This window comes from Sprattus sprattus (genome assembly GCF_963457725.1).
Source record: "Sprattus sprattus genome assembly, chromosome: 5".
NCBI lineage: Eukaryota > Metazoa > Chordata > Actinopteri > Clupeiformes > Clupeidae > Sprattus > Sprattus sprattus.
In genome coordinates, this window is record NC_137924.1 from 17,095,279 (window position 1) to 17,115,278 (window position 20,000).

General features: G+C 43.4%; 1 protein-coding gene across 1 annotated transcript in view; it reads right to left on the bottom strand.

The window, feature by feature from the left end:
• The window catches only part of itgbl1 (integrin, beta-like 1), a 64,916-nt gene that overhangs the window by 18,570 nt on the left and 26,346 nt on the right, over positions 1 to 20,000 (bottom strand). Inside the window, exons 6-8 of the mRNA XM_080839913.1 lie at positions 17,444 to 17,584; positions 16,444 to 16,590; positions 4,468 to 4,584 (exon numbers count right to left, since the gene is read on the bottom strand). Of these exons, the coding sequence (XP_080696039.1) occupies positions 4,468 to 4,584; positions 16,444 to 16,590; positions 17,444 to 17,584 (405 nt within the window). The remainder of the gene's footprint in view (positions 1 to 4,467; positions 4,585 to 16,443; positions 16,591 to 17,443; positions 17,585 to 20,000) is intronic.

Genomic DNA, 20,000 nt, shown 5'->3' on the forward strand with positions numbered 1-20,000 from the left:
TTAATGGTCTCCTTGGGAAGTCCAGTTAAGAGACTCTAACAGTAGTCCATCCTAATGGAGATAAAAGCATGGATGACCTTCTTTTCGGAATACCAAAATTCTGGCTATATGTCTTCTGATTCCAGCTATATTTTTAAGGTGATAGAAGACTGTTGTGGTGATTGCTTTGAATGCCAAGATTTCTGACTTCTGATTTCTGATTTGTCAGAGCCAGAATATAGGTATTTACTAATACTTATTATCTGCTCTTTCTTGCCAAACTAAATCATCTCCGTTTTGTCCTTTGGCTCAGCCATTTATTTATTTGCTCTAAACATTGACACAGTGAATCTATTGGGCTGAGTCTGTTGAGAGATCCAGATATATTTGTGTATTATGCACATTACTATTGTAGTAAATGTTCTGTAGAGGTTGGCCCAAAGGCATTATATAAAGATTGAACAGAAGAGGTCAGAGAACGGATCCCTGATACTGCATGTCATTGCCACCCTATCAGATTCAGTGACCCAGTGGCTGACCCTGTGACCCAGTGACCCAGTGGTGACAAAGTAGCTCTGACCTTCTAAATAGGACCTGGACCAATTAAGGACTGTTTCCAACCTGTCTAGCAGTATTCTGGGATCTACGGTGTCAAATGCAACACTGATATCTAGTAGAACCAGAAATGGTATTTAACCTGAATCAGAATGATATGATTTTAAACTTTTATAAGAGATGATTCAGTCCAACTAGATCAACATTTTTTCAAAATGACCATTAGAGCTCAAAAATGTCATTAAGTCTCTATTTTTAAAGAAATAAACACACAGTCTGGGGCTACTTCCATATGTGACCTGGACAGCAAGTCTTTGTGGTGTATTGAGAGCCACAGTATCCAGGGAAATGTCGGCATACCACCACAAGGACCTACCACATCCAACAGGAGTAGCTAGACGCCAGAGGAAGCTGAGTGAAAGGGATGTCCGGGTTCTATCCCGGATTATATCCAAAAACCATCAAACCACAGTTGCCCAACACTGCAAAATGAAATACGCACACCGACTCTCCTATTTCCAGCAAAACAGTTTTTCAGGAGCTCCACAGGGTCAATATTCATGGTTGGGCTGCTTTAGCCAAACCTTTGGTCACACCATTGAAACGTCGGTTGGCGCAAATCTTGGGCTGTGGACAATGTGAAACATGTTCTCTGATGAGTCCACCTTCACGTCCCACATCCGGGAGAGTAACCACCTGGACTGTTGTGTGCCCAGAGTGAAGCATGGGGGAGAATCAGTGATGGTTTGGGCTGCAATATCATGGCATTCCCTAGGCCCACTACTTGTTCTAGATGGGCGTGTCACTGCCAAGGACTACCAAACCATTCTGCAGAACCATGTGCACCCAATGGCTCAAACATTGTACCCTGAAGGTGTTTCCGTGTATCAGGCTGATATTGCACCAATACACACAGCAAGACTGGTAACAGAGTGGTTTGATGGACATGAAAGTGAAGTTGAACATCCTGCATGGCCTACAACGTCACCAGATCTGAATATTATTGAGTCACTTTGGAGTGTTTTGGAGGAGCGAGTCAGGTAACTTTTTCCTCCACCAGCAGCACATGGTGACCTGGCCACTGCTCTGCAAGAGGAATGGGTCAAAACCCCTCTGGCCTCTGGCCAGGATTTGTACCTGTCAGTCCCAAGACAAATTAATGCTGTATTGGCGGCAAAAGGAGGCCCTACTACACCATACTAATTCATTACAGTGGTCTAAAACCAGGTGTTTCAGTTTCATTGTCCAACCCCTGTGGCTTTGTAGAGATATTAGCAGTCCCTGGGGCAGTGTGGGGTTGCCATGATAAAGGTAACAGATTAGACTGGTTTACCTCATAAGATGAATGCCCTCGATTCCTTCTATTTTAACACAGGACTAAAGAACATTACAGGCATAGTGGGTACCAACTGAGCACTGAACACATCACAAAGTGCTACCAGTGTTTTGGTCCCTGCTGCTGCTATCAGTGGCACTCATTGAATATTCTGTGCTCTGTGCAGCCGGAGGAAATGAAGGACAAGGCTGCCGCTGACGGAGTTGGAGTGGCCTAAGAGACAGGAGGTGGGGGACCTTGGGCTTGGTGAGATGTAGAGTGAAAGTATAGTCCCAGCACATGCCAGTTCCTCCATTTTCTCTTAAAATATCATATGAGGTGGGAAAGGGTTTTTGAGAGAGAGAGAGAGAGGGCAGGGGATGAGAGGGATGACTGCAGTGACTCTGCTGGTGACTGTAGTGTCCTTGGTAGATAATGCAGGTCATAATAACTCTTGTCTAGTGTCAGAAACTAAGTCATGTTCTCCAGTGGTGGGATTGGTGTGTCTCCACTTGTTGGTGAGGTGTTTGATGGTCCTTCATCATGGCTGGGGACAGGTCGAGGAGACTGTACTGCACTTGTAGTGTTGAATTATTGCACGGGGGAGATGGGAGGTGAAGAGCAAAGAGAAGGTTATCTTGTACTTTAGAGCTTTCAATGTGGTCCTGCTTAAGTGGGCACCATCAGTCCTGAATCATTAAATTATCTGCAGAATCCCCCAGAATAGATTAATTGTCAATATCATTCAGGCCTTTTAGGCTGCAGGTTCTGCTCAGCCATGTGTTGAGGCTGAGCAGTCGGATATACATATTAGTTCCTCTGGCTTTTCATGATTTCTGACTTCTCTGAGAATATCATTTTTGCCAACTGGCAGCATTAGATTTTCAAGCCCAAAATGAACATTCCAGTGTGGAGGATGTTACTACAGCAACCTTTTGTTTTTTCCCTTTTGGGTTTGCTGAGCCATGTCTGTATCATGTCTGTTGCAGTTGGAGCAGGACAGGGAGTCCAGTGTAGTTAGTGGGGCCATAACAGTCTTGAGACCTGTGCCTGAGTTCTGTGTCATGTTGGCAGTTGTTGGAAAAATCTGCTAATAGTGTCTTAAAAGTGTAAAATGTCTAAAAGGGTGTGTTTTAGATCATTCTGTGTGTCTCAAGTAGATCTACCATTAGAGAGAGCTCAATGTCCATAAAAAAGCTCATAAAAAATAAGGGTGTACAAAAAGCAGGGAGCAATTCAAGTCTTTTCTCCAATTCACTTTCTATCTTTTTTTTAACTTAATTATTTATGGCAGTAGCATTTGCAGATGCTTTACAGATCTAAGGACTGACCGAGTTTTGCTGCACCCATGCTAGCATTAGCACCCGCTTTAGCTATGCGAGTGAAGTTGTGCTGCGCAAGAGTAAGTTGGTAATGGCTCCTCCTGGGAGCCATGCGGCGTCTTGGACCCAGACAGCCTCACGCATTGCCATTCAAGACCCACTGTTAACTCAGCAGGGGCTCCAGCACAAACGGAAAAGGTCAATTAAAAGGAAATTGCTAAATTGCATACCATGTCAGTTTATATTGATTTTCTTCTTCTTCCTCTGTCTGAGTATTCGTGTCCAAACACTCGAATCAGGAGTGCAAAGTGTGATTCGGAGAGGCGACGGGAAACTTCAAAAGCTCGTACATATTTTCGCAAATTTAATTCAGCAGGCTTTCGGACATCAAAGAAGGAGGCTGGATCAAATTGTATTGATTTCTGAAGAATCAACTTCTCAATCACAGACTGCTAGAGTGCTTTTGGGGCTGCGGTGCGTTTAATCAATCTATAATGTGTATGTACTGAAGGGAGGCATGAACAGTGACAAAAGCTCAGTGGAAACAGCTTACTATTGCAAATTCACTATTGATTGATTCCTTCAAGATTTTTGATCCCTCCACACAACCCCCCCCCCTCTCTGTGTCTCACACACACACACCCACACACACGCACACACACCCACACAAAGGAATTGTATGGTTTGAGGTCGGACACAGCTAAATGAGCTAACATAGCAAATATTTATTCTGCTTGATCCATTTCAATTGTTTCTTTGATGTTGTTGTTAAATCTCATGTGACTTGGACATTGGGCCATAGAGGGCCCAAACCACAGGCAGAATGATGCTCTTGAGCACAGGCCATCTGTGGTGCATATTAATAAACCACACGGTTTAAATGCAATTTACACACAATTCATAAATGATGGATGTGTATGTGTGATTGCCTGCATTTTTTTGTATGTGTATCTTTGATTGCGTGTGTGTGTGTCTCTCTCTCTCTCTCTCTCTCTCTTTTTCACTGTGTGAGTCTCTCTCTCTCTCTTTGTGTGTGTTTGTGTATTTCTCTCTCTTTATCTCTGTGTTTCGCTCTCTCGCTCTCTCTCTCTGTGTATGTGTCTCTGTCTCTCTCTCTGTGTGAGTGTGAGTCTCTCTCTCTCTCTCTCTCTCTCTGGGTGTGAGTCTCTTTCTCTCTGTCTCTCACTTTCTCTGTGTGGTGTGAGTCTCTGTGTGTGTGTGTGTGTGTGTGTGTGTGTGAGTGTGTGTGGGTGTGAGTGTCTTTCTCTGTGTTTGTGTGTTTCTGTGTTTTCTTACCCCCACAAATCTCCCCATTTATGTCCTCACACTGGCGGTCGTCACACTCGCAGTTCTTTCCATGTACTCGGGTGTCTCCTGGAGGTTGGCAGGTACACTGGCCACACAGGCACTGCCCTGAAACACACACACGCACGCACACACACACACACGCACACGCGCACACACACACACACACACACACACACACACACACACACACACACACACACACACACACACACACAGACACACACACAGACACACAGACACATACATGGCACATCAGGGCAAGTACCATAGATCACACAGTTTTTCTGCCACCCCTGACCCAATTTAATTTCTGCCTTCCAGTTTGATCATAGCATGGCAGCTATTTGAACACTTTTGTGCTCTAGAAATTTTGATCAACAAAATACAGTCAAAAAACAGACACATCTGATCATGACCACATCTTAGTATGCACATACATCTATAACACAGCATATAAACATGGTGCTCACCATGTTTAATACAAAACCGCATGCTTATTGTGGACACACATACATTAAAATCACTTCTCATCTCTTTTCTAGTTCAGCAACAAACATCCTCATGGCTAGCCTGATGCATTATGACAGAGAGGCAGTTGTGAATGTTTTCCTGAGGTGACCCACTTGCACCCATGACACATGAATTGTGGGATAAAGGCAAGGCATTACCTGGCTTGTCTGAGTGAGAAGGAAAATAGTTTTTATTGTGTGTGCGTGTGTATGTGCTCAGTAGGGCTCCATCTTGTGCGTGTTTATGACGCTGAGCTCTCTCGGAGCACACCCTTCAAAACGGGAATTTGATTCACTTGATTTGTGCACTATTCAGCCCAATGGCTGTGTTCTCTTTTTTATTCTCTGATGTCTTTTGCCATCAAAGGTGGCTCTCCAGTCATCTTTGTCTCCAATTCACATGCACGATTTGAACAAAGACGCGTTGTAACTTGCAGTCACAGGCTTGTCAGTGAAATACAGTTGTTGGTTTTTCAAAGTCTTATCTGTTGTCTCACAAGCCTTTCTGTTTTCTTTTTTGTGTAGTTTTTTTATATTGTCAGTTGACATTCAGAGCAATTTCCTGTCCTACGGAGAACCTTGAACACCGGAAAAGAAGCCAGAGAAAACAACCAGGCGGCACACACTTTGCTCCAAACTTGCCAAATCAGAGATATCTGAGATATCTGCATTCTCTCAACCTCTCCTTCTCTATAGCGCTGCCATTAAACTCATACCATCATATTAGTTTTTCAATTTGATTAGTCATGTAGTAATCTACACAGAATAATCACACTGTTGATGGAAAGATATTTAAAATGGAGAATAACAGCCTCCTAATCTTTCTGATTTTAATAAAGTGTAATCCAAGAACGACTTATGTCACCAGGAAATTAATTTCAGATGTATGAAATGACATGTCCAGAAAGAAGAGAGAGGGGAAAAACATGACCTCAAGGACATATCAACTAGATTATAACATCAACCGTTGAAGCTGAAGGTGATCCAAAGAGCATTGTGTGTGACCCCTGATTGGCTGTGTCTAACGGGTGTGAGTGTATGTGTGAGACAGACATTTTGCCACCTGTCGGTCACAGACAGCCATCAGTGGCCGTGACGATGAGTGACGCCCTGTCTAGCATCGCCTAAACCTTCTGAGCCGATAAGAGCAGAGGAGCTGTCGTGCTTGGGTCCTGTTGCCATGGAAACTGGTGATGTCATAAACGCTTTTTTTGCCTTATCGATTAACCTCCCCTTCCTACGCCACCACCCCTCCCCAAACCCCCTACTTGTCGTCACGGTGCCTGTCGTCAGGGGCTGTCTCAGATGTTTACCTCTGAAGCGGGCTTGCGGCTGCCGTGTCACTCCCAGGGATTTTGGTCTCACCTTGTAGGAACACAAGGTGAGAGGACACCACACCACACCCCACTCACAGATACACACATCTCACAAAAAACATAAATCACACACTTACACACGCACACAATCATACACAAACATACATTACATATGCTAACACATGTATGCAGATGCACACGCACACACACAGGCACACACACACACACACACACACACACACACACACACACACACACACACACACACACACACACACACACACACACATAAAGCCTCTTCTGCCAGAAGTGCGTCCACTGGAGAACGTAATGGAAAAACAGGGGAGAGAGTGTCAAGTGCTTTCAGCCAGCCCCAGAAACCCTTCTGACTGACACCACTCTGTGGACCTTCCTTCTCTCCCCCCCCCCCCCCCAAGTCTTTTCGTTTCCCTTTTAACCACCATTCCCCCCTCAGCAAAAACAAATTACTCCATTTCTTCTGTCACGCAAGAAAGACATATGTTCAGAAATCCTCAGCGCGACAACAACCTCCATTATAAAACGCAACGTTACTGCAAAGGCCAGCCGTGCTATATCATTATCCTCACCGCACGTCTTCCTGCATGCATAACGACATATAATTCTCTCCTCAGCTGATGGCCCTGGGGAGAAAGTAGTGGAGCTGCTGATATCACTAATGCCTTCATTGCATTAACATACGTTTCTACCGCGCCCCACCCCCCATCATGGTTTCTGTATGTCTGAGGGACACACATCATTGCCGCTGTCTTAGCATGGTGTGTATGTGAATGGAGGAGCGTGCAGTGATGTGTCCCATGCTGTATCGCCACGGTGATGAATGGGTCCCGCGGTGGTCGTGTGCCAAGCTCCAGGCCAGAGAGTAGGAAATTAATTCCCTTCAGTGTTAGTCGAGACGCGGCCATCCGGCACGAGTCACGGGAAAATCCCCCATGGACGATCCAGGTGAAGCGTCGGCAGGTTAATGCACCATCACTTCCTCTCCAGGGTGAAACATTATAATATAATGCCTTTACCTTCACAACCCAAGGAGCAAGGAGAATGGACATCTACACATCTGAGGAAAGGCAGGGATTGGTATTGGAAAGAAACCAAAAATGCAAAGCAGTGTGTTTGTTGTTGAATATCAAATGTTAAACTGTGAGTTGGAGCATTTTATGGTCATACTGACATTTGTTTCAACAGGCACAAACAGTTTGCAGTTGTCAAAGAGACTAGTTACGCAGAAGGTTAAAAGCTTAGGGCCATATTTACAAAGGGGCGTTACCGGCATTTTACTGGTCAATGTTTAAGCCTTATATGTGCCTAGCTAAACAGGGACGATTTTCTGTGTGATTATCAGCACCTGTTGAGCTGGCCATGTCTAACTTGGCTAATCACCTGATGATCAGTGTTCAAAATGAATCACCTGCTGCATTACAGTATGGCCTTTCAGATGTGCCATGTTGTGTGAGTACAGTTTGAAAGCTAGACTGCTGTCGAAATGTCGGCAACATGTGCAAAAAACAAAACAGACGTAAAATTTCACTTTTTTTAATTCATGGATTGTATTAGTTTTATGATTTACATTTTTTTGTAAGGTTCAGGCAAATATTCACAATATCCGCAAATGTTCACAATCCCCGTCTGAAGACAGTGGTGGTGGGGACATTTCATGTTTAAAATGTCAGTTAGACCACAATTTAAAGAGTCCAATGACCAATCATATTCTTATAAAGATGAGTATAAAGATGTTCCTTATTTGGAGGAAGGTATTCATATTTTGATAATGTGCCTTGACAACAGTAGTGAAAATGAACATGATTGGTTGTGAAACTCAGACATTACAAGGTTTTCCTTTCGACATTGCCTTTGTTCTAAACCTTTTCTTGTTCTGACCATCAGACAGAATAAGGTCCCTGTTTTGCAAAACCGGTCATAAACCTTGAATATAATTGCTAAAAGTTTTTTGAGACAAGTTTATTTCATTTTTTGTGGTAATTTCCACAACAGTTATAACCAGTTACCATCCTTGGCACTGGGCAGAACCCAAGAGAGGGACATATGTCATAAGATTGACGTATGGGGGAAATGGCATATTTACATAAAGGGGAAGATTCAGCTACCTAAAAGTTGTCTGTAAAGCTTGGTGGAATCATTTCTGTTTTGTGTACGCATTTATCTTACCTTCCAAGGTGACATGTCTCCAAAGACTCTGAATGGTTACAACTTTTCGGTGGATGTAGTTACGTTGAGGAAAACTAGTTCAACAAATTCTATGATTCAACTCAACAAAAGCCATAGCCAACAATAGCCAATCGTAGTTAAGTGAGATTTTTCAACTAGGGTCACAGGCAGAGGAACGGTAAAGGGGAAATTGATGATGAGAAAAAAGAAGAAGGAGATGAGAATGAATGAACAGGAGCAGGGTGAAAAATAAATTCATCACAACAGTTATTCAGACAGTCCTCATCACAAACCATCTTCACCATTTTCTCTTCCCCTATTGGGGCTCGGCTGGGGGCTTTTTAAAGGGAACTAACAACCTACTTTTTTTCCATTATGCACTGATTCCCACTTTTAGTCCCTAGCATAAAATAAAGAAATAGCTGCGAGATAAATACTGGCTTTTCACTCTTGGCCTTTTCTAAAACCTAACATTTGGAAGCCTTCAATCAGTACAGGAAATGAAAGGTCAGCCAGGAGAGAGTGACTCAGCGCCTGTTGAAGCTTCCCGAACAATCCTAAGATCAGTCAGCCTTTGAACGCTAACAGTGAAACAGAAACAACAATAGAAAAACTAGAATCCTTTGCAACAATGGGCACTAAATTACTATATTGTAGGATTTTTCATGTGATAGTTATTTCTTATGGGACTCAAGGGAAAGCATTATGAATATAAATGTAATGTACATTGGTGTCTAGTGTCCTATATTGAGATGCATAATGGCATGGGTGGGAAGTCTTTACACGCTTTGGTCCATTCAGGGACATTAAGGCTGGTGTGGTGTTTATGTACGTACATATACAGACAAAATTACATAAATAAATGTTCATAACGTTTTACTTAAACCCAGTATCCATTAACACATTTATAAATGTTTATAAAGTATTCGTAATGCATTATAGTGACTGAAAAAAATCCATAAAAGTATTTATAAATAGACATGACGGCACTTATAAAGCATTTTGATGTTGCAGTATAAGCCTAATAACAACTATTATAATGAATGCTTGTATGGACTCACATATGGCTCCATCAAGAGCATCAGTGCCATTATCAAGAGGTAAAAGAAACTTTATTACACATTCTGATTCTACAAGCTGTAAGGGTTAATACTATAACATTGCAATGCTTTATGAGTGCAGTCATTGCTGTGTACAAATAATGAATAGACTTATGTAAATCATCATGAGGCATTATGAATACTTTATAACCCTTTATGAAGGTGTTTATAATGCTTTGTGATACTGGGTTTAAGTGTTACCAAATTGGTAGTAGCGTTGGAAAAGAAAAAGGTTAAAAAACAAGAGAAGGTATTTCAAAGCCTAATGTTTGTCAAGAGGGACTGACAAACCTGAAGGCGTATGACCTTTCCCATAAGCCCTTCACAACCTGTCTTAAAACTATGAGGAAACAGTTTTTTTTTTACACACACACACACACACACACACACACACACAGCATTCACATTTCCAGATGTCACATTTTATCAGTTTTCTTTAGGGATCTCCTGTCAAGCTATTATGCTTAGCATTTCCCCATGCACAGTGCAAACCCTAAGACAAAGCATCTATAGCAGATAATCAATGACAGGTGTGTCATGTTAAATGCCTCACAAGCTTCTTACTTTTAACAAGCCGCATATTCTTTCTTTGCAGTGTGCAAGGCACCCCTTACATACTACGCTGGGGCGGAATATAAATAGTCCCTTTGATGACTGCATTCAAAACAGATTTACCATAATGGAGGTACGGAAGTGTGATTGCAATCAGCACTAATTCAGAAGATTTGCCTTTTAAGGGATTGCTTGTCATCCAAGGCAGCATCAGCAACAGCATTACTCTGGATACTAGTTAACATCTGTGATGCAAATTGAAGAAATTCTTCTTCTTCTTCTTCTTCTTCTTCTTCCTCTTTTCTATCTGTCTCTCTTTCTCACTCTCTCTCTCTCTTGCTTCTCAACAACTGCTTGGGAGAGTTGATTTATCCCACACAATGATGGAATTCAGCAATATTTAATCAAGATGCATTCTTTGCTCGAAGGAGGAATCTATACAGCGCTTCAGGGGAGGCTGATGAAGAATGTCACGTACGTGAAGTGAAGACAGTCACCCGTAAGTGCATGTTTCCCTCTCTACTCTCCTCAATGAGGCATTCTCTCCTTTATTCCACGTTTTTTTTTCTCCCACCATTTTTTTGTACCGGAAGAAGGCTGCGTGTGTATTGTGTTGGCTGCGAGGATTCATAACTTTGACAAGCAACAGAGGCTTGCCTCTAAAAGTACAGAGACAATGCAGAATTCCCACCTGACGGGTGCCACATTAAAAATGTAAGACGTGTCATCCTTCGCTCGCTTCAGAGAGTGGCAAAGGAACGCAGAGGCTCAGCAGAATGGCGGGCCATGGGGGTGGAAGGGGGGGGGGGTAAAAAAAAGCAGGTGTTTCCTTGAGGAAATACCAGGCTTGGAAGAATGTGAAATTCGGCAAGTTGCAAGGGAGCTCCCTTGCTGGGGAAAGCCTCACTGCTGGTCTGTGTCCAATTTCTGTCGATTCTCTCTCTCTCTCTCTCTCTCTCTCTCTCTCTCTCTCTTTCTCTCTCTTTTGCTCGCTTTCATATTCAAATGGATTTATTGGCATGACCATCCATTTATGGTATTGCCAAAGCAAGGTGTATTACACATAACCGGGGAGGGATTCAGATTCTACAAATATCAAGATCAACAACAAGATCAAACAGTAAATGGTGACTGTCTCAGAGGCCATGCAAGGTTGTGACAAACTGGGCAGCCAGAGGTGCTGTTTGTCCCTCTCTAAGTACTATAGTTGACCAGAGAATTGGATAAATGAATCGTAACTTTCTTTAAATAGTGAGTTCTTTCTTTTTTACATTTTTCACAATGAAGGATCATCATACAGTAACCAGAGATGCATTGTTCTCTCAGTAGCCATGATTAGGCTGTGGTCACTGAGCCTGTGCTTAGATATTCGCTCTGCTTTGGATCTTTGATGGAGTTTTGTGATGTTTGATGGTGGAAATGATTTGACCCTGACCTGACTTTGGACAGCAGTTATTTCTGGCAGAGGGAACTGAGGGGACTTACTCCCTCTCTCTCTTGCTTGCTCTCTCTCTCTCTCTCTCTCTCTCTCTCTCTCTTTTTTTTTTTCTTGCTCTAGTATTGTACTCACTATTTCTCTCTCTTTCAGCATATGTCACCAACTATGGCCCTTATTCCCCATGTCCATTCTGAACACTATCCTGACTTCCTGTCCTTAACGTAGCACACAAGAACTCCAGTGTTTTCCTTTAGTACATGGGTGATGGCTGTCTTCAGGTCTCTAGAGAAAAAATACCCACCACACAGGAGCAGTTTCCCTGGTAATTGAAGGAGAGAGATGTGGGATTGAGAAAACTTGGGCAATTACCCAGCGTCTCGTTAATAGATGCCGGCCACTGGAAGTATAGGTGCACTTGAATGTGAAATTCTATGTAAACAGCCTTATAAATCATCATTTAAGTGCCTCTCCACTGCCCTCACACTGTGGGGCAGATGTATTGACATGTTTGTGCCTGTTTTAGGCATAACCTCATCGCAATGTGTGCCTACAAAAATTGCAAGGTATGTACAAACAGACCACACTACCCAGCGCACGTCTGTTTTGCAGTGAAAATGTTCCACCTTGAAAAGCAGGTGTAATTCAGATTGCGCGTTAGATGTGTGAATAGGACAAACTTCCAGAATGGAATAAGTATGCTGAGCACCAGTTATGCTCATTTGTACCAAGATAAAAGCAACCTGTCCTTTAGCTTGCCTTTTTATATCTTGCCATGGCTTTTTCACTTTATCCACTTCCCTACGCACTTCCCTATGCATGCTACACGATTGAGTTTGTTTGTCGTATCCGCAAAGAGTCAGAGTTGTTTGTTCCAATGGATTAGCAATATTATTGACCTGTATTCTCTCTCTGTTTGATGACACCTCATTAGCATGTATATCTATTTCCTGATCGGTAAAGTTTTTTATTTGTTTTAATGTCGGTTGGCACTTCCCCGATTCCATTCAATTGTGTCCGTTATTGAGATACTTTAAGTTGCGGACATTGTAAATAACGGTTAGAGGGCGATGACATATGTTGATTGCGCGATCAGCTGCAGGTTTAGTACATTCAATGTAAAGGCACAGTGTGTGGGTTCTACAAACAGGACCAATCGCTGTTCTCGCTGTGCTCTCATATGTAAATATGCCCTGGAGTCTCACAGGCATGGGCACAGATGAGAAGGGACAGGGAGGGTGGGCTGTAGTGATTGGAAACACTCTGGAAAATGATTGGACCACCAAGGACACACACACACACAAACACACACAGACACACACAAACACACACACACACACACACACACACACACACACACACACACACACACACCGAAAAGCTGTCAATGGGATTGTGTGCCACCTAATGGGGAGGATACCACGTACAGTCCTTTATTAGTGATTATGTGGATGTGTGCGGACTATTAATGTGCAATTCATACATGGAGCTAACATATCATGACTTCATTTGATGATTTGCAGTTGAATAGCAAGTAATGCTCGAATGTTAGTAGATAAAGGGAATGTGTACCAGGTCTATTATACAACCCACTCATACTCAAATTGAGAAAAAAAAAGAAACATTTGAAATACAATATTGCCGTCCTTTATAAGGGAACTGAACATCCGCTGTTAATCAATTTAACACACATTAAGTTGAACAGTTGGGTCATCAATTCAGTTGGTCATCAATTCATAAGTACACGTTTGGGTGGACATGTAGGGAGATATCAGATATTCTGACAACTAAATATGAGGAAGAACATCATACCTAGACTTACACAGAATTCAAGAGACAGCCCGTGTACCAGATTAACTGTTCCCTAGTGCAGGGGCAATTTGAAATTGCAATTTTGCTGCGGCAAAGTCGAGATAATTTAAAGGTACTGCTGGAGGAGTCTCCCGGCTACATCTTAATCCTTTCACTCCATTCCATAGACAAAAGAACCTGTCTCTTCCAACCATATCTCATGGGATGGTTTAAATAGACTGGTGATCACCTTTCACAATCCTGCCTGTGTTTGAGCCCGTGGGATCAACAGTTTCTAAAGCATGAGAGTGAGGGTAAGCAATCTTATACGTCAGATGACAAACTGGCTGCTTTGATGCATTTGACAGGGGCCTCTTATGCATCATTTAGATGTAACCTCCAACCGCCTCTCTGGGTCAGGAAGATGTGCCAGGGCAGAGGGGCAGGCAGGTTGCAGGCCTCTGAGAACCAGTCTGTTACCTTCAAACTTCCACCTGTGGCTTGGGTCTGTTTCATTTGTGCTGACTACATTAGGTGCTCTGTAGTGTAATCCTCCTTGTCTTTATCTGGGCAGAGAACAATTTCATTATCCCAACTGAACTGGAGTGTATTAGTCCGTTATTAAACAGCCACATCCACAGAGTCGATGTCAACTTGGCCTCAAGCAGATAGGCACCCCCCTTATGTTCTGTTTAAGGTTTCTTCCTGATTAACAGGGAGTTTTTCCTTGCCCCTGTTGCCATTGTGCTCACTCTAAAGGGGGTTCAGGCCCTGGGCTGTGTAAAGCGCCTTGAGAGAATTTGAGTGTTTTGGTGCTATATAAATTAAATTGAATTGTATTGAACTTTAGGGAAAGAAAATAGCTTTTGGTAGCACAATGGTATGCTCCCAATGGGAGCATTATCAAATCCACACAACGTGTAATATATATTGCCTACCATGGTTTTTAGTTATGCATGAACCCGTCAAGCTAATTAGAGTGAAGCAATTAAGACACGTGCAGCACATTAGAAAAAGAAACAATTATGGGGACCATACACTGCTGTTGCTCAACAGTAAAGGTACCAACAGATGAGAGCAGTTTATTTTATTACTGAATTTCAATTCTGTGATACAAGTAATGACCTTTGCATGACCTTGTGGGATGAGAGGGCAGAAGTGAGTTGGGGGGTGGGGGGGTGCGGGTGCTTCTAAATCAAGGGTCATTATAAGGACTGGGAGAATCACAGTGACTGATTTGTCGTTTCCCAAATAAGCAGAAGTAAGCTTGTGTCTACTGGAGCAAAATCACTGCTGCACAATGGTATAATTGCAGAGGAAGCCTGTTAACACTGCACTCAATTATAGCGAAAAGGCCAGACACCACTGAACCCAAAAAGAACCCATTAGCTCTGCTCATTTACTATGCTACATCTATGGCCTCACTGGTGAGAGAGCTTATTCTCACCCGGCCGCAGCAGATAACAATTGTTCTCCATGATAAATAAATCTCCTGCTCATTGAATAACGGTTATTGTGAAGTGTGTGTAATGTGTGTTGTGGGTGTGTTGTGTGCGCGCGTGTGTGTGTGTGTGTGTTGTGTGTGTGTGTGTGTGTGTGTGTGTGTGTGTGTGTGTGTGTGTTTTGTGGTGTGTGCGCGCTCGCGCGCGTCTGTGTGTGGTGTGGTGGCCCAAACCTAGCCTGCTTTTCCACGTCACATCAGAGCAAGTGAGGACTGTAGTGACGCTATGGAGGTCAAATCTTCACCACGTTCTGTTACTGTAAGGGCATTCTGGTATAGAAAGACTGTGATCTCAGCCTCGTGTTTAAGGTATATCCAACTACATGTCACCTACTCTATTCTGCAATACAATAGTAATATTGTGTTATATACCCAGGGATGCAATATATGTCTTTGAACACAGAAGTTTAAATCAAATTAAATCAAATCAAACTTTATTTATACGGCACATTTCATACCAGGAGGTAACACAATGCGCAATATAAATATGTCTGTGTTCTATACTCTTTGACTGCTATGCCACCCATTATTGTTTTTAGGCGTCAGAAGAGGAAATCACATCCTGTTCCAGAGATGCAGTGTGCTTCTCACTGTGTTCCACTTTTCCCCTTATTATCCTTCCAGCCGACACCATTCACATATTTCTCAATGAGGCACATTCCACTTCCACACACAGATGTAAGCGTGCATGCAAGCACTTACAGAGAGAGAGAGAGTACACCTGCCATATTTGGAAAAGCAGAACTGACTTCACGTGGAGCTGTGTTTTTTTTTTTTTTGTCTGTCTGTGTGACTCATCAATTGTGTGAGCAACTGTAGCTCTTTTTTTACCTTGAAAAGACCAAATAATGTCTACAGAATGTTGGACTGGAAGACTTAATAGGTCTCAGGGTGCAGATCTACACTAAACCAACAAGGGTTTGGCCGACTACACCTCATCAGTAACATGACAGCAGACATTCCTGTGGAACTCGGCTCTGCCAGTGAGCACATCTGTCAAGACCAAGGGCAAGTGGGGAGTGTGGGTGTGTGTCAGGAAACACAAAATACAGTATGTCTAGCCACACACACCTTTAAATCCTTTATGTGCAGAGAGGAGAGAAAAAGGCCTTCTCTTCCAATGTGGAGGTTAGCAATGAAGCAATGTCGTTAGCTGCTAGGATGGGAAGACACCCTGAGCCTCTGATACTGAATGCAACTCATCCTTTACCATGGCAACCATACTCATTACCATTAGATGCTGTGATGTTGATTATGACCAACTATCAGTTGAATTACTCCCGGAATCGAGCTCCCCCTTCAGCAGCCACTGGATTACCACTAATACCAGCTAACATATGCTTTGTGTGCACTCAGAAGAGGCAGGTTGGAGTATTTTACACAACATTATAGCTCAGGTTAGCATGGAAGTGTTTTTTTCTTTGGACTTCATTTAAGGTGGTAGAGGTACAATGCATACACACACACACACACACACACACACACACACACACACACACACACACACACACACACACACACACACACACACACACACACACACACTGTCTTTTACCTCTCCCAAAGCAGGGTAGTTTGGAGGTTCCTTTGCACTTGCGCTGGCTGGCGTCCACAGAGAGCGAGCAGGAGAGGGGATGCTCACACTTCTTCCCCGCCCAGCCCTCACGGCAGTCACACCGCCCACAGTGACACTGGCCGTGACCTTCAGCCGAAAGAGAGCAGAGGAGGGGATGGGAGAGGAGAGAAGGGACAGGGGGAAGAAGGCACACAGCAAGATTAAGGCTACTGAGGCCACAGACTGATCTGGCTTTAGCAAAGCTTTTCTAACACCACAAAGGACCTAGCACCTGGAGGCATTTGATTCCCTTTTGACTGGCATGGGTATTGTGTGTGTGCGCACCAGTGTGTGTATTTGTGTGTGTCTGTTTGACCGCTACGTTCTTGTTTTGTATGTATCAACCTTTCCGGGCATGTTTGTTGGAAAGAAATATTCACCACGTATTGAACAAAATATCCTAAAATAAATCAAAATCCTGAGGTCCAGCATAACACTACAGCTGGCACACACACAGAGACCCTGCATGGAAATAACTCTTACTCTGAAACCACTCAGACATTTCTCTGCGTTTGTGTGAACTTACTGGTGAGCCCAGAGCCAATTCTCACTTCTCCATGTTTTTGTATATCATTACACATACCACATCTCTGGAACAACAGACTGCAATACGTTTTTTAAATTGCTTCCTGGCTGGAGAGTAACTGTAATCTGTGGCCTAATATGAGATGGTTCTCCCTGCTGTATTGAAAACAGATGTAGAATGTTTTGCACATGGGCATGGAGCACTTTGTTTTAGAGAAGGACAAAAAAAATACAGAGGAGACATATGGAAACATTATGATTCCCCTCCGCCTTCAGTCTTTAAACACTCTTAACATACCTCCCTCCAGACGAGACTGAGGGGGGAAGATCATTTTCACCTGCTTGTGTTAAAAAAAAAACAGCTCACCAGAACAAGAAAGCTAACGTGTGCTAACGTGTGAATGCTTGTTGTTACCTGAACAGAAGTCGTCAGAGTATCTGTCGTAGACCGCATGGCAGCTCCTCTCGTCGCACTCGCACGTGTCGCCGTGGATATCCCCCCAGTCGCCTGACGGGTCGACGTCATAGCAGGTGCACTCGCCGCACACACAGGTACCTGCCAGCCGAACGCACACATGAAAGACAGGAAAGTACTGACTGACTAGAGAGTTCAAAACACAGTAAGACTAACAAGAAGCAATGGCAGTAAGCTGTCAGTATAATGTTTTGTAAAGCACTATTTTTGTGCTGGTTTTGTCTTCATACACTCTTAATTTCTAAAATAAGATCAGTGTGTTTCCACACCTGTCATCATTAAACTCATTCCACTGTTTCCTCACGGAGAATGACGAGACCTGCATTGTTATAGAAAAGGCTCCTCTTTCACTCGGAGTAAACATGCAAAGCGAGAAGCCCCTTTTCACTCTTGAGGTTGTGTTGTTTTGTGTGAGTTGAGTTTGAGAAGCTGGATTAGACGAGAGCAAAGACACAGTCAGCTGAGCAGGGAAATAACTGAGGGGATGCTGAGATGGAAGGGAAGGGTAGAGTCCCTGTGGGCCCAGAAAGCCCTTCTGCCGTGCCTCTAGCTCTGAAGAGGTGAAGTGACGGAAAAGACTGATGAGCAAGAGGCTCCCACAGTCTCAGAGGTAATCTAAAGGCCTCTGATGACCAGGGCCAAGGCCTGTGAGAGAGGGAGAGAGAGAGAGAGATAGAGAGAGCGAGAAAGAGAGAGAGGGCTGGGGAAAGCCACAATCCTTCTGATGTGTTTAAGCACCAGCTGAGCGTGGGCATTGCTGGAAATCACAGTCGTTTATTTTTTATTTTTCTATCTCTGTTCCAGCACAGAGAGAGAGAGAGAGAGAGAGAGAGAGACAGACAGAGAGAGAGAAAGATAGAGAGAGAGCCCACAGGGAGACTAGCCAGTTGGCAGTTGGCTGGCCACTCAGTGAAAGGGCAGGATGCCACCAACGTGCCTGATGCCTCAGATGCAGCCTGAGCCGGACACCAGAGACAGAGTCCAAGAAACAAGAGGACACCATTGTCAGATTTAACATGCTACATCCATGTGACTAAACTGTGTTAGACAAATGTATGTTTTTAAAACATGTTTTGAGGTTGTGTGTGTGTGGGGGCGGGGGGTATGTGGCCTTTCTGAAACCACTTTTTCCACCTCAAACCCAGATTTTTTTTTTTCCCAGGTTGAGAGCTGACAGCCTTGTGTGTCATATCTGCACTTTTAACAGTGTGCTTTTCGAAGCAAGAAGGCCAAATGTTGAAAGAGAATTTAAGCCTGACTGACAGAGATGGTGGTATTTAGCCCAATAGCCATAACGTGGCGGGAACTGTCAGTCAAAAACAGAACATGCAATTGAATAATCGGGGAGGAGAAAATAATACAGGAGAGATGAGGCAAAGTGCTTTAAAGTGGTGTCAATTACGGGTATGTATGGCGGGATGGTATTTGCGGGGAAAAAACTCGGCAGTCTAAAGCCTCTCTCCTGATGAGCCTCTCAAGACCCACATAGCTATTATGGGCATCCCAAACCATCGTCTATGATGGACGTTTGTTGTTCTCTGTCTGCCTCTATGTCACTCAACTGGTGGAGCAACTGGTAGAGGTGCTAACAACATGAAGAGCATGGGTTTGGTACCCATACTGATGAAAATGTTTATCTGTTGCTTTGGCTAATAGCAAAATCAATCTGCTAAAATCAATAGACATTTAAAGAAATTCATGTTTCGAAAAAGGTGCTATGGAACAATACTTCGACCTCTGATGCACAAAATATTGGCTGGCACATGAATGGGATGTCATTTCATGGACCGTTTTTTTGCCTTGCCTTGCCTACTTCACTGTAAGTGCCTTTAATAAGTTAAATAGTGTAGTGTTTATTTATTGAAATAAATGAATACTTGCTGTTACAGGGCTTTGGGTAAAGTAAGAACAGAATGACTTAAAAGTATGTAAAGAAGTATACTGTAATACAATTGCTGAAAATAAAGTGGAAGCAGATTCCCTTGGCATTCCTGATTCCCTCAAACACAGCACAATCATGCTAATCGCTCGGGAGCTTTAGGTCCGGATGCAGGAGATGAGACTGTCAGAACACATTTGAATTTGATTGTGTGTGTGTGTGTGTGTGTGTGTGTGTGTGTGTGTGTGTGTGTGTGTGTGTGTGTGTGCATGGTACGTGTGCGTGTGTGTGTGTGTGTGTGTGTGTGTGTGTGTGTGTGTGTGTGCATGGTACGTGTGCATGTGTGGGTGGGTGTGGGTATGGGTTTGTGTGTGTATTTGTGTAGGTGTGTGTCAGGGATTGAAGGGTAAAACCACTCAGAGTTCTGCTCCACAGGTTGTCAATAAAAACTACGGCGCGGGGAGCACAGATAAGAGGCAAAGACACTCGAGATGTGGGAGCACAGGGTCTTTACCACCAGCAGCTCTTCCTCACACCATTCAATTCCATAATGACCATGTTCTTCCACAGACTGAATCAGCTGACTGGCTCTAATGCTGCAGAGCTTCAGATAAAGCC